General features: G+C 35.2%; 1 protein-coding gene across 1 annotated transcript in view; it reads left to right on the forward strand.

Annotated features, from left to right (window-relative positions):
* Positions 1 to 16,109, forward strand: part of LOC121321957 (thrombospondin type-1 domain-containing protein 7B-like) — a 126,355-nt gene that overhangs the window by 69,039 nt on the left and 41,207 nt on the right. The window contains exon 13 of the mRNA XM_041261345.1: positions 39 to 142. Coding sequence (XP_041117279.1) covers positions 39 to 142 — 104 coding nt within the window. The remainder of the gene's footprint in view (positions 1 to 38; positions 143 to 16,109) is intronic.

The following is a 16,109-nucleotide window of genomic DNA, read 5'->3' on the forward strand; positions in this document are numbered from 1 at the left end:
AGTGTATTCTTAAACATACATGTGAATTACTTTTTCAGATGGAAGCCCCATAAGTGGCACCAGTGTACGATTGTACCAGATTCTGTCAGACTAGGCATTATAGGTGCTGGGGAGGCATGTGGACAAGGCTTAGAGACAAGAGGTAAGATGTGCAAAGAATTTTGTTTGGGTATCTGCATTAATGTTGCTTTTATAAGTATATTTCACTTCAACCCTCCCTCAACTTGCCACCTGAGGTTTCAGCAGGCTTGTTTGTTTTATATGCTCTCCTGCTTCCATGTCACCTGTTATGAATTTGCTCGCTAATAGTGTGATTTCACAACTGATGAGCCACATTTACACAATATCCTCAATGCATCATTAGCCTCGTATTGGTTTTGATTTCAACAGTAAGAAGCCTTCAGTCTGAGAATTATGTATTGAGAACAATATAGCAGTGATTCTAAAACCGGGTGTTGGTTTGGAAAGATTAGAATTAGAATTGATTACCAGGGTGTAATGGTGTGAGGTACTGCAGGAAGGAGTTAACTGGCCTTTACTGGAGAAGTCTCTTCTATCCAGGAATTAGGGGGGCTGTAAAAGGTTGCAAGCAGAGTGTCAGTCACTTCTGAACTGGGATCTCATACAACAGGACCACTCGCTGTGCTAAAAAGGAGCTGTCCAATCTTATCCTTTAAAGCAGGGGTGTCAAACTGCAATGTCTTCTGGCTTTCATTCCGCCCGAGCTCTCAGTTACTTAATTGGTCTAATTATTTGATTAACTGGACACATTTAACACTTCTCTTCAGGCCTCAAAATGTTTCACAGGTAGTGTACCTTGAATCAAGTGCATTTTGAAAACCATCAACTGTAAAAAAAAAAAAAAAAAAAAAGAAAAATATTACATATGTCAAATTGAACAAATAGTTAGTTCAATTATGTTAATTGAGAGCTTAAGTTGGAATGAAAACCAAAAGACCCTGCGGCCCTCGAGGACATGAGTTTGACACCCCTTCTTTAACGAGAGGTGCTGAAACTCTGGACTGGGCATAAACAGTTTTGCCAACATTTGTATAAACATTTGGAGGCTGCACTAGTATATTTTTACTTTAATATAAGCATGACCTTATCGTGTACTCTCTAGTTTGACATTACCTTCACAGAGCACATTACTCTTGGCAGCTGTCTTGTTTTATATAAAGTTTGCAAACCTCCAGCGACCAATGTTTTGACAAGAATGATTATTTGACAATCGTGTCTAGAAATAAAACTGAATGTCAATTTGTCATCTTCAAGAAGATCTGGTCATTGGGAAACTGTCAAACGATTAACAATAATAATTTAGGAAGAAACTACAGTCAGATTAATTTTTTTTTTTCCAAAGCAAGTTACCATTTGAGAAGACACTTAATAGACAAAGAAATAAGCATGTTATATCTGCTCATGACTGCATTTTCGCACAAAGAAACTAATTGATTTCTGCTCTGTAAGTCATTTTTTTTTTTTTTTTATTTTTTTTTTTAAAAGAAATTAAAAACCAAAATCACCAAAAAATACAAACCCCACCCCCGCACAAGGGGGGGGGGGGGGGGGGGGGGGGGTGGGGGGGGGGGGGGGGGGGGGGTCAAGACTGAGGAAATTGCCTTAACATGAAGTGACCTTCAGTGACTGATGAAAAAAGCTTATAATTCTATTTCAACATACAAAAGCTCTGCTGCCTTAAAAGTTAAATGCCAGAATACAATATGTTCCCCTCCTCATTAGGGTGATTGTTAATGCTTCACTGTATTAATTCATGGATAAAGGAGCTGTTTTAGTATAGCTATCTCCTAGATGCCTACAATGCAGGGAATACAGTGAGCAACAGGGATAAAAGTCCATAGGTTTTACCAAAACTCAACTCAGATAAAAAAGAGGAAATATTAATTAGAAAATATAATTTATTTTTTACAGTTCACAAGATCCCTGCTTAGAGCTTATTTTAGGGTACCATAATTTGATACAGTGCTAGACTTTTTTTCATTTAATGAGACTTGTTTCAGGTATTGTGCATACCAGTAAAGAGTTCACTGAAATGGCATTAAAAAACATATTACATCTTTGGATGTCATGATTCCAGTTCATACAGATTTATTTTTTCTTAACCATTACATTAAAAAAAAAAAAAAAAAAAAAAAAACACACCAACACAGTTTAATTATTAAAACATTAAACATAAAGTTATGTTGCTAGGATTAATACAATGGAAATGTGATGCATCAATCTAACTGGTCCATTTTGAATTAAAATGCAGACCATCATCAACTGTGCATGCTGAAAATGCATGCTGTGTCAGCAGATGTGTGAGCACAGTGTAGGACATGATTGAGTGCACCATATTGAGGGAAATGATTCAGCAAGAGAAGAGTAGACCAGATGATTTTTTAAAGATCTCCAACTGAAATATAAAAATGATGCTGTGAAACCAAAAATAAATCCAATCTTGTATTCATTTACTGTAGCTCTTTCAGCACTAAGTAATTTTACTGAAAGATAACCCAACTATAACTAATTCAATATTTCCAGTGTCCTGCAGTGTACAAACCTTCATACCTTTATACTATATTTTCCACAGTATTGAAAGAGTTAGGTATGGTTTGTAATGTCTAAAAAGCACAATCTACACTTGGATTATTTTCAAGAAATGTTCATTTATAAAAATGTAAATTCAGTGTTTTTTTAAATGAAGCCAGAAGAGACAGATGGATTGTGTTTGGTATGACATCCACTTGTATGAAAATGACACAGTATGATAATGTACAGTATGCACTCAACAAACCTAATGCTCATGGACATGTGGATGTGTGGCACACTGGCTCAGGAAAATAATCAAATACTAAAGTAACAGTGGGCTGCCAGTTTTAACAGGTGGTTGGGGTTGGAGCCCACATAATTTAATCAATGCTTTGTTGTTATACAACACAAAGGTCAATATTCATCAAGTTTAAAAAGGTGCTTAACTTCTAGTAGAGTGGGAATAACATAACTGAAATGAACACCACTGGAAGCAATCATAATATTTTTGAGATGCAACTAAACCCTCGACATTTAAATCCTTACTGATATTCTGTAGTGGGAGTGGAATTCATACCAGAATGTAGTTTAGTGGGGCAAAACTAGTTGCATTGCTAATTGAATTATTAAATAATATAAAAGTGTCACACACATCTATGCCAATGACCCTCTTGTAAGGAGGAAACAGTATTGATCTAGAAAGTCCATTGAATTTCACATGCTACAATTATAGTAATATTATAATGTCAAATGTAACTTAGAATAATTTTAAGAGAACTTTGCGTAGCCCTAACTTATGTTGCCCCAGTCTATTGTGATTTATAAACCTCAAATTAAGTTTGATAGTGAGCTTGGTATAGCAGTGATATCTTAATGTGTTGATTTGAAGAGGATCGTTTAGGACCATTTAACCTGAACGATGTGTATCTCAATTACAATTCACTCTGAGTCGAATTGTGCATAAACTGACACTACTGTAAGTTAAGATGGAATAAAACTGAACTGACATATTGGAATGGGGCTGGTTATATGGAAACAGCCTGGAACCGAACATTTGTGTAAGTGTATAGAAGTGTTACAAAACAGAAACTCCTCATATCTTATTGGAATTCAATAGTCAACAGAGATTTCAAGTTCACTATTTTTGTTAAATATGACAATGAAGGGAATGGTGTGCCTCTAGTAATTAATTAGACACCTGTACAAAATGGTCTATCTTTTCCTAGCACAAGTGGACATGGCTGTCAAAACATATTGACTGGGTAGGCAGTTCAGCACACATGATGGAACATTATATACTCAAAAGCATGGCTAATGCCTTTAACTCACTATATGTAAGGAACTGTCTTTGATTAATTCACCTCACTCACCAAAACTTAATGTCTCTTTCTTCTCTGCTCCTTCAAGTAATATTTCAAGCCTTTAAATGTAATTGTAGAGAAAAGAGGATCTTTTCCATGATGGAAAGTGGTTTAGTAACGATTTTCTTTTGGTCTCAGGAGACAGTTTTAAAGATATCAAGCCAGATTCTCAGAGCTTAAATTAAAATTTCATTATTATGATTTTTCCATAATGCACACGATAAAGTTCAGAAATCAGAAATAAAGGAGTCATTTAAGGTATGGGCTTTATTATCAGCCAACTACATGAAGCCTCCAAGGCAGGAGGATGGGACACCCTCGCCCTGCACTCCCACAGGGGAACTGTGCTGCAGAGGTAACAATGGGGAGGAGATGGAATACACAAAGAAGACAAAAAGAAAGTGTTTTATAAAACACAAAGTGAAGGAAAATACTGTTTATCAGTACCAATTAGTAAAACAATGTGCCTCTCTATCATATTATTTGAAGTTAGAATAAATAATAGAACAATCATTATTTATTTATTTATGTATTTATTTAGAATAATTTTGTCTTGGATGTAGTAATTGGATGACTTTTAATCCGAAGATCAGTTTGTTGTGACCTGTCTCAAATAGTTAATGCAATCTGATTCTTGCAATGAATGAAGTTCTGTTGAAAATGAACTTGTAATATTATTTTTAGACTGTTTCATAAATGTGTGCTCTTTAGTTTAATGTAATTGGATGTAATAATCAGCTTAGTGATTATTACATTAATGCTTTTAGAATACTGTCTATATTAAACAGCCCTAATTCCATACTCTAAGTGTGTTGAAAATACAGTGACTGTGTCTCATTTTATGTGGGAGTTCATGGTCTTAATACCTGTTTAATTCAATACTTACATATCAAAGTACTAGAATCTACATTATCAAGTCCTAATATTTATTCCAGTAATTTAGAAGAAGCCAGTGGTTAAAGAAAAGGGCTTGATACCAGGAGGTTCATGTTTCAAATCCCAGCTCAGCCATTGACTCACTGTATGTGACCCTTAGTAAGTCACTTAACCTTGTGCTTCATCCTTCAGATGAGATGTAAAACCGAGGTCCTATTGTAAATGACTCTGCAGCAGCAATTGTTGATGCATAGTTCACCCCCTGGTCTCTGTAAGTCGCTTTGGATAAAAACATCTGCTAAATGATTAATTCATAATAATAACGATAATAATACTAGTTGAAAAAATGTGTTGGATTTGTATACTGAGGGCCGGCTCTATTGTAATGCTGGAAGGGAATGCTTTCCCCTTATCTGTGATCAAATTTCAAGTTAATGCACAGTAATATATGCAACTTGTTAACCTAAAGACTTGATGAAGCCACTGTAAAATAAAGATCTGTCATTGTCGTAACAGTAAGCATTAACGAGCACTGATGCTTTAAAAAAAAACAAAAAAAACTGCATTGTTAAAGATGATCCTTGTTAGATTTCTAGATAGGGAGAATAAAATGTTAATGATTCAGAAAGTAGAGAATACAAAGGAATATGTTAGAGTGGTGATAGGAAGAAAAATAATTGCAATAAAAAGGGATAACAGCCTCTTCAAATCAAAATGCCATTGCTGTCAGCCCACAAAGATACAGGGCACTTCTTATAGTTAGCAACAGAGCCATTATTGTGGTAACTAGTGCATAGGTTTAATTTTAGAAAAAAGTAACACATTAGAAGTTGCATATCTGTATTTATGGTTGTGAGTACAGATAAATGGAAGATAGGGCTTACTGTAGCTCTGTGGAAAATTAGTAAGCTTTTTCAGTTTTGCAAGTGAATATTTTAAGTTAATTGCCTTCTCTGATACATAGACACACACAGCTACAACTGTCAGAGAATTGAAATAACTCCAGCATTTGTATTGTAAAAGTCTCTATTTTTAAGTTTAAATTATACTGGGTAGTTTCATACATGTATGCTCTTTTTGTTTATTCTGGTAACACATAAAGGTGATTTCCTATATAGAAATTAAATTATTAATATAATGTATTTTAATCCAACTGCGACAGGACATTGTAACTGGCAATGGTGTTTAGACCAGGAAGGGAGACTCAGACACAAAAGTTTCTGGTAAAACGTGAATGTGCACGTTTAATTAAATAATAAAACAATAAACAAAACAAAAGGCACAGTGGCCAAAATGAACAGGTTTAACAAAATCTCACCAAGCGTAAATAAACACAGACACAAACACAACACAGAACACAGAACCTGCACCTCCACCTCTAAAACCAACATCAATCCTATCCTTACTAACTAGCACCCATGATCACCCTATTTATACACTTGTATAACTGCACACATGTTTCTGCAGGGAGGATTTTAACTCTCTCCCTGGCGCCCAATATTCCTCACATGCACATATACCTGTGCCTTGTCAGGGCTTTCATCCTGCCACACTGCCACACCAACTTAAAGCATGTCAATGTATTTAAGCAACAGGGGTCACGTTTTTTTGTTTGAGGCATGTGTGCATTCTGTATTTGAAAAGAGTTTATGGGTTTGAAATCTCAACAATTTATTTATGCATGTATGCACTACATAAAATACAAACATACAAGCCGTACAGTAGATAACACATTTACTGCATAAACAAAATACAATGGTTTCTTCACTCTAAATGTGTTATGTAGGGTGTTACGTGAATTATATATGAAAAATTCAATTTTGAAATATATTCAAATAAAGCATTCCCTAGACTTTGCATATACATCTGCATAACTTTATTCAACTTTAGTGAGAATGAGAATTTGCTATTATTTTGTCACACATTGTTATAGTACATTGTAGTGAGCCCCACTGCCTACTGCGTGCCCTCAAATCTCATTTAGTCCCCTAGTCATCATTTAGTACTCTCAATCTAGTTTTTAAAATTTCACTCCACCCTAATAATTCTTATTTGGCTTATTATCTTTACAATTTGTAAAGATAATAAGATAATCCATTGTCCTGCAGGGTGGGTAAATCATCATTGTGAAGTTTAGTCTACATCTATAAGAATGATAAGTTTAGTCTACATCTATAAGAACATCTATAACAATAACTGCAAAACGTCTCTGTCCATGTACAGTATATACAGTAAAGAATAGAGCTTATCTTCTTCATGAAAATGCACCATGATAATGGTTATTTCACAGTATGTTGCCAAAAGTAGTTATAGTATGCAGAGGCCAAAAGTATCCACATGTAAGATGAGCAGAGGGGTGAAGTAGATCATTAAAAAAGAACACAGTTACTGTGAAAATGGCAACACACCACCCAAACGAATACTTCTCAATTCAAATATATTACTGATCAAATATGGATTGCATTTCTGACATCACCTTGTCACCTTTTTCATTTTTTTTAACTTGAGAAATTTACAGAAGAAAAATGTCTTGTGTAAAATGCTTTTTTGGGTTTCTGTTCAGTTTATTTTACTCGAGTAAACCGGGCTTTTCACCCGACGTCATGCAAATTAATAGGAAAGGTGGGAGTTGATATGTAAGTGAGCTATGCGTAAAGTACTCATGCTGTTTTTGAAGATTACTAGTGAAATTTTGTGCAAATGTGGTTTCCATGTCCTGGTACACGAGTGAATATAAACTGCTCTAATAAAGCAAAATACTTCTTGGTTAATAATGTGTTTTACTGCTCTTGCCCAAATTGTTTTTCAAATCTCATTAGTGGGGTTTGTCATCTCATTAGTAGTGAATACTGTTTCAGCTAATTTATCTTATGACTCATTGTGACAAAGTACCCGCCCCTGTGTATATTATCTGTTATGTTGCGTATGGTTTGTTAAATGTTGGTGTATAGTCATTGGTACACGGGATATAAAAGGGTCTGTGTAACACAAGTGTTTAAAATGTATATTTGTATTTAGGCACAGGATTTTACATCACTTCACGTACATTTAAAGTAGTTAATATGTGAGCACGAGGTTGCACAATTAATTCACGGGCTGGGATTCAAGTGAATAATTAATTAGTAATTGAATCCCAGCACAACAGTATATATAGATGCACGTTTTACTCACTCACGGTTAGGTGTTCGGTGAGTGGAGAACGGGAGAGAGGAGAGGAGAAATAATTTGTCAACAATTGCTATTGGGTGCTGGTGGGACCAGCACGATACTTGTTTATTTATCTGCTCACCGTGTTTGTTAGTGTGTCTGTCCGTGCACTGTGTTTGTCTGTATAGTCCGTTTTTGTGTATCTATTTATTTTGGCGTGGAGTGCCATGTCCTGTTTATTTAAACTGTATATGTTTCAATAAACCGGCGCAAGCAGGCGCCATCATCATTTCACTTCACCATCCTGTCTTTGTGTTCGCTCCTTTCCTGGTTCTTACGCCGCCCACTTCGGCCGTCTTTGTGACACTCATTAATTAGAAATTAACTCTGAGGTATAAAATTAAACTGATCAACAGGTATTGCAGATCACCATGGCATCCCTTTCATTCAGACAATACAGCATATCGGGGATCAGGTGATGCTGCATATACTACCCTGGCTTAGAAACCCTACACGTCCGGACAGCTGACAGCTGCTGAGGAAGCATTCAACAACATGATTGGGCAAATACGGGTCGTGGGCACTTGAACAGGAGGTGTCAGATACTGATGAAATGGACAGAGGTGCATTAATTTGTTCCCAAAATTGCCACTGCCTGCTCTTGTCAACAACAAAATGAGGTATTTTCAGGAATCAGTGGCTGCCTGTGAGAGAGATGGGGAAGCTTACCAGTGTTGCCAAGTCTCATGAGAAAAAAAAAGCAGCACTGCCTTTCAAAACAAGTGCAACCCATGTATGGGTGTTTATGCAAATTCCAACCCGTGACTCCCAAAAACAAGCCCAATCTCACTTATTATAAGCAGACTTAGCAACTGTGAAGGTTACCTCATCCGCCAGTTTCAACTGGACAGCAGTGATCTGAGGAGGCTCGTGCTGTCCGAGATTCTCTCCTTTCTTTTAAGTTGGATTTACTGTTGTGTTAAATATTAATGATACAAGTAAAATAATACACAGTCAGTACGTTCATTTGAAATTTTATTTGGTCAGTTCTGAGAGAGCATCATCAACTTGTTGGATGTTGTTGCGCTATTTTGGGCGATCGAGCTGGCTCATGACAATTAGTTTTCCAGCAATATTTATTAACGTGGAGGGCAGGCACGTGTTGTCTTTGGACATAGCTGGGATCAAAAAAAGGACGGGAATTAATTCAGTTACATTTAAGCAGCTCACTTGCTCTTCATGTTTTAATTTAGCATAGTTTTTACAGCAGGGTGTTCTCAGACAGTTCCTTTAATACTATAACAAGGGCTTAACACAGTTCATGGTAAGTGGTTTTATACAGAACTGTAAACCCACAAGAAATATACAACATGACAGTCCAGACCCAGCGAAAAAACAATAATCATTATCATTAAAATGAACTACACCACTGCTGACCATAAAATCCCCCATCAGCCACTACTTTCTGCCGTCTTGGAATTCACAGTAACAACTGACCTGCTCCCTTGCAATATTTATAGTTAAGATAAACACGCTCTTTAACATTTACATGTGAAATGCAGGTTTCCATGCAAAACTGGGCATGAATTTTCCTGTGTGTTTTGTCATTTACATGAGTAAATGAGATTTACCCTATCCCTCTCTTTGGCCATTTTTTTCAACCACAAACCTGATTTACATCAGTAATTCTCCCAAACGTGCACACGCATCGCCATTTCACATGTAAATTGACCCACATGGAAACCCAATGATTGTCATTAAATCTGACTATTTTAGTACAATTGGCAGACATTCTTACTGTGACCTTTATTCTACCACGTCATTTTACTATTAGTTAAAATAATTGTCAAATGAAATGGATTTCTTGCACTAACTTCAATAAATTCCATCTTTTCCAGCTTTTTGAAAATGTTGCCATCTTAAAAGGATATTCTTTGTCAGTGTGTGAAAAAGGTCACACAAGTGTGAATTTTGAATACACCCTTCACTACCGGTAATTTATTTTATAAAGTACTGCATTCAAGAAGAATCTAGTCTTCCGATTAACCTTTTCCAGGTTTTCCCATTTTAAACCACCATTTAATATTCTCATGTTTCACTTGAAACCTCCTTTAAATGTGTTCATCTTTGAGGGTGTATTAGATGTTAAATTGATAGTTCAGTGACATAGACATTTGACATAAACAGTTTTGAATTGGAGGTAGCTGTGCCAACTGATAGCTTACCCCTAGCTGGTCAAGAGTGCCAGATCAAAACAATAGATAAGCATATCCCCCATAGTATACATACAGCACTTAGGCAATGCTTTCTGCTAGCTTTGAGCTGCCTCGCCAGTCTCATCAGCCATGTTCTACTGCCACCCACGCAACCTTGTGAGCTGATTGTAAAACTCAGCACATTTTGGTGGAGGATGACATTTAAAAGTCAATTAAAAATCAATAAGATGTGTTTTAGGATCAATGATTCATCACAAGCAGCGTGTGCTGTGTTATCAAGGTACTTACATCTCCATGGGGTAGCTTATTTCAGAGCAAACATCAATTGTGCATTACTAAATTATGAATAATAAAAATAAAAACACTATAAAACAATCTGTAGTATTTTGTATTTCACCTGCACTCGTATCAAACCCTGATGTAGCTATCAACTATGAATTATTTGCTCTTGAACTGCCCCGATATCAAATCGGACTGTGTTTTGTATTTGCTCTTATTAGGATTGAAGTTGTTGTATTTTGTATCTTGCTCTTAATTGTACTGTAATTCTTGATATGTATTTTTTGTATACAACTGTAAGGGTGTCTGCTAATAATAAATAAATAAATAAATAAATAAATAATAATAATAATAATAATAATAATAATAATAATAATAATAATAATAATAATAATAATAAGTAAAAAAAAAATATCTCTTTACACAAAATCTACTTTTCATTTCTACCTTACCAACTGTATGACAGTGCTGGAAATAAAGGCAATTTGTCAGCTTCAAGGCTTCTACCAAGTTCTCTCAATATAAAATATATTTGACTTCATTGCCACCTTGTTCTCATCCTGACATGCCACAAATCTAGATAAAGAGTATCATTGATTTTTAAAATCTTTAAAATGTTTTAACAAAATATCAGCCCTTGTTTGATTCAGTTTATAATCTCACGTCAGTTATTTTTTAAATCTGATTACTGCTGAAAATATTGAACCATGTGGTGAAATAGAGAACCAGTTAAACATAAGACTGACTAGCAAATAGAAAAAAAGACACTCTCAATAAAATACTGCTATAATATGAGAAGTATAAAATGACTAATGCAGGATACTGCAGTTAGCAAGCACTGACTACAGTATTCTTCCATTTAAAAGATGACTGGAGGAAAAAATTAAAAAATCATGAGATGTTGTGATCACAGATCTGAAGTTTCCAACTCATGTAACCTTTTTACATTTCTACGGCAGCATTTACATGCACAAGTCATGACAGTTTTCCTCACAAAGTGTTTGCCGTACTTCAGGAACGTAAGTCAGGAAATGAGTTGCTATGCAGTTCTGATTTAAGACACAAAATCATCCGTACCAATGCAGATTACTCAATTCATAGTCATCTAGGGGAGGGGATATTGAAATGTCCGTGTCTGCTAACTAAGTAAGAAAGGAGCGACTCTGAATATCGTGAGGAGAGCGTCATGTGTTGCTATGAAGATAAAAACATTGAACAAGTGAAATTAATTCACATGTTGTCACGCACATTCTGAATTACACAGTGCATTAGCTACTTGTTTGTCTGGTTACCTGCCAAACACACACACACACACACACACGCACACACGCAAACACGCACACACGCACACACACACACATGTAATTTCTACTAAATACAAGTTTTACTACTTAGAATTTATATTTGTTGTGTGTGTGTTTATGCAACATCTAAAAGTTAAATTTCACTAAGACTTGAACCACCTTTTACAATACCTATTTTTATTTAGAATATAGCTTACAATATTATATATAATATTGTAGGTTATCTTCAGTCTCGGTTCCCACAGGCAGGCACATCACACAGGACGAGGCAATGTCTTTGTATGTGATTATGTCACCTACCAGCCCTGCTGCTGCCTTCCCCTGTGCCTGCCACACTATATATATATATATATATATATATATATATATATATATATATCACACAAGCCTGTTGTTATCTCTACTGGACCTGGCAGCCATCAATCCCTTTGTTTTGTACAAGAATGCACTGGGGAAGATATGTCAGTAGGAGAGGTTAAAATATCAGTAGGAGAGATTTCATCTTGAAACTAGCCACAGTGCTTCAGCAGAAACATTTCGATCGGAAAACTGCAAAGCTGCAGGCTGCAGCAGCTCAACCTGGATTCTGTGCTGCGAGTGACACACACGCAAGAGAAATCATATATTACTTTTGTTTTAGATTTAAAACTATGTACATAAACCTTTTTACACACTGGTTTGTTTTGAAATGTATATTGTATGATAGTTTTTTTTTCATTTTTTGAAGTAGTGCTTTATATCTGGTAAGTTAAAAAATAAACCCTTTTATGTTTAATTGTTTTATTTTTTTTAGTTATACATGCCATTCTTATAAAAATGTATCTTTTTTAAAACTACAGTACTAGTTCGTAACACAACAGTAGGTCTATTAGTGATGTTTTATCATATATATATTATATATATATATATATATATATATATATATATATATATATATATATATATATATATATATATATATATATATATAGTGGTTCTCAAAAGTATTCATCCCCCTTGGACTTTTCCACATTGTATTGTGTTACAACATGGAATTAAAATGAATTTGATTAGGAGTTTTTGCCATTGATCAACACAAAAAAGTCCATAATGTCAAAGCGAAAAATAAAATCTACAAATTGTTCTAAATTAATTACAAATATAAAACAGAAAATAATTGATTGCATAAGTATTCACCCCCTTTGCTATGACACACCTAAATAAGCTCTGGTGCAACCAGTTGTCATTAGAAGTCACATAATTAGTTGAATGGAGTCCACCTGTGTGCAATTAAGTTGTTTCACATTAATTCAGGTTAAATACACCTGTTTATGGGAGGTCCCACAGTTGGTTAGTACATTTCCTAACAAAAACTCCATAATGAAGATGAAGGAACATTCAAAGCAAATCCGGAATAAGGTTCTTCAAAAGCACCAATCAGGGGTAGGATATAAGAACATTTCCAAGGCATTGAATATCCCCAGAGCACAACTGTGAATCTGTCTAGAACAGGCCGTCCTCAAAAATTGAGTATCCGGGCGAAAAGGCCACTAGCCAGAGAGGCCACCAAGAGGCCTATGGCAATTCTAAAGGAGTTACAGTCTTCTACGGCTGAGCTGGGAGACATTGTGCCTACAGCAACAATAACCCGGGTGCTTCACAAAACTGGCCTTTATGGGAGAGTGGCAAAAAGAAAGCCATTGTTGAAAAAACTCACATCAAATCTTGGCTAGTGTTTGTCAGAAGGCATGTGGGAGACTCTCAGACTAAGTGGAAGAAGATTCTATGGTCTGATGAGACCAAAATAGAGCTTTTTAGCCTCAATGCTAAGTGCTATGTTTGGCGCCAGCCAAACACCGCACATCATCCTGAGAATACCATCCCTACCATGAAGCATGGTTTTGGCAGCATCATGCTATGGGGTTGCTTCTCTGCTTCAGGGCCTGGAAAGCTCATGAAGATAGATGGCAAAATGGATGCAGCAAACTACAGAGAAATCCTGGAGGAAAAAGTGCTGAAGTCTGCAAGAGACCTGGGACTTTGGAGAAGATTAATCTTCCAGCAGGACAATGACCCCAAACATACAGCCAAAGCCACACTGGAGTGGCTTACAAGCAAAAAGTTCAATGTCCTGGAGTGGCCCAGTCAAAGACCGGACCTCAATCCAATTGAGAATATGTGGAAAAAGTTGAAAATTGCTGTTCATCAAAGGTCCCCGTCCAACTTGACGGAGCTTGAGCAATTTTGCAAAGAAGAATGGGCAAAAATTGCAGTGTAGAGACTTATCCAAATAGACTCATGGCTGTACTTGCTGCCAGAGGTGCCTCCACCAAATATTGACTCATGGGGTGAATACTTATGCAATCAATTATTTTCTGTTTTGTATTTGTAATTAATTTTGAACAATTTGTAGATTTTATTTTTCATTTCGACATTATGCACTTTTTTGTGTTGATCAGTTTTCAACAACTCCTAATTAAATCCAATTTGATTCCATGTTGTAACACGTTCAAATGTGGAAAAGTCCAAGGGGGGTGAATACTTTTGAGAGCCACTGTATATATATATATATATATATATATATATATATATATATATATATATATATATATATATATATATATATATAGACACACACACACACACAATAACATTAACACCAACTTCAACATTTGGCCCTATATCGCCAAAACAGAAAACAAATTAAAATGTTTAACGCAAGCATGAGCATTTATATATAAACAAATAAATAAATAAATTGGTGGAGACCAAACTTTGAACCATCCTACATGTTCGTTTACATAAGATATTTTGGGAGATGTCTGTTTCAAGTAGCAAAGGTATAGCTAATGAATCTCAGTGGAAATGGTGTTTCAAAATACATTTTGTAAACCCAGTGAAGAATCTGTACACACCACATCACACAGAGTATTTTTAACACAGAAGTTCAACAGTCATGGAGAACATTCAAATAAGATCAATCACAACATGGTCTTGTTTATATAATACCGTTGGGAATAGGAGCTACATAGGGGAGGGGACGTACTGTGCCTGAGCTGATATGAATTCAAATCTTTGTATTAACTGTCACCATGAATGTTTTTTCTTCTTCCTTTTATCTCTTTGTGAGCTTTGTAACTTTCAATAGCACTATAACAGCGCATGTGGTTCCTCTAAGCCAGTTATTGTGGTGATTTTTATAATGTAATGTTTATTTTGAATCTATTATCCCACTTATTAAATCTTTTAAAATCCTGTTAAAAAAAAAAAATAAATAAAAAAAAAAACTTTGGTAAACTTGTTTTTAAATCCGTGGGTAAGTTAGTGTAATATTAGTTTTAATCTGTGCTCCTATGCGCTGTATTTCTGTCTCCACTCCACCCCAACTATGAGCCAACAACTTTATAATGAGAATTTTTTTTTTTTGTAAAAATCAAGTTTATCAGCAAGTGGTGTTTTACAGATATGCTTTATGAAGCATCCCTACTTGTGGTAATAATACTCTCAATTCAAGTGGTAGAAGTCAAAAGGTGAGCCTATGAAGGAGTTCTAATGGATTGCTATCTAACTGTTATATCTGCTAGGTACTGACAGTTAATAGAAATTGTACAATCAGCAATAACAATCACATCTTGTTTTGAAGAGAATTTCAATTTTCTATGTTATAAAACAAGAAAAATTACAACAGGTATAAGAGACTAGATTATGAGTAAAATAACTTTAAATGTGAATTACAGTAAGGTACTGCTATCCTTAAAATGTCTTAAAGACTACCAAATGCCAAAACTATAATAAATGTGTGCAATTGTTTAACGCTAGGACTGCATACTATGTCAGTGGGATATTAATTATCTTCATCACACTTGTTGTTTTGTTATTTGGAAAAAGCATCTATTAGGATAGTGATATAGTAATTAAAATGGAATCCCGTTCTTCCTGATGAGCTGATAAACAGAGAAAAGCTAGCATTTACAGAGATTTTTGGAATGGATTGAAATTCATTTTACTAATCAAAAAACCTCAGATATGGATAGAAAACTAGGCTAATTTTGAATGTCACTTTGCTGCATACCCTGGGTTGTATTTACTGTATGTGTGTCGGTAAATATGCAGTATTTAAATGTAAAGGCTTCTTGTCTTCTTCTGCTTTATACATGTGATTATTAAGGCTGTTTGAGACATTTTGAATAGCCTGCAGTTTACGTTGCTTTCTAGTTTATCTTCATTTGTTGTTCATGCTGTTTATGTTAATGTCCTAAAAAAAATTAACAAAGATGAATGTGCTTTATTATAAAAAGTGAAGATGTTCTTTGGGTTATAGAGCTTGCTTTCTCTGTTGCAGGTCTTGAATTGATGAATTCAGATATATTTACATATTTACATATAAGTAGCTACCATTGTCATTCACCGTTAGT

The sequence above is a fragment of the Polyodon spathula genome, chromosome 10, assembly GCF_017654505.1.
Source record: "Polyodon spathula isolate WHYD16114869_AA chromosome 10, ASM1765450v1, whole genome shotgun sequence".
Taxonomy (NCBI): domain Eukaryota; kingdom Metazoa; phylum Chordata; class Actinopteri; order Acipenseriformes; family Polyodontidae; genus Polyodon; species Polyodon spathula.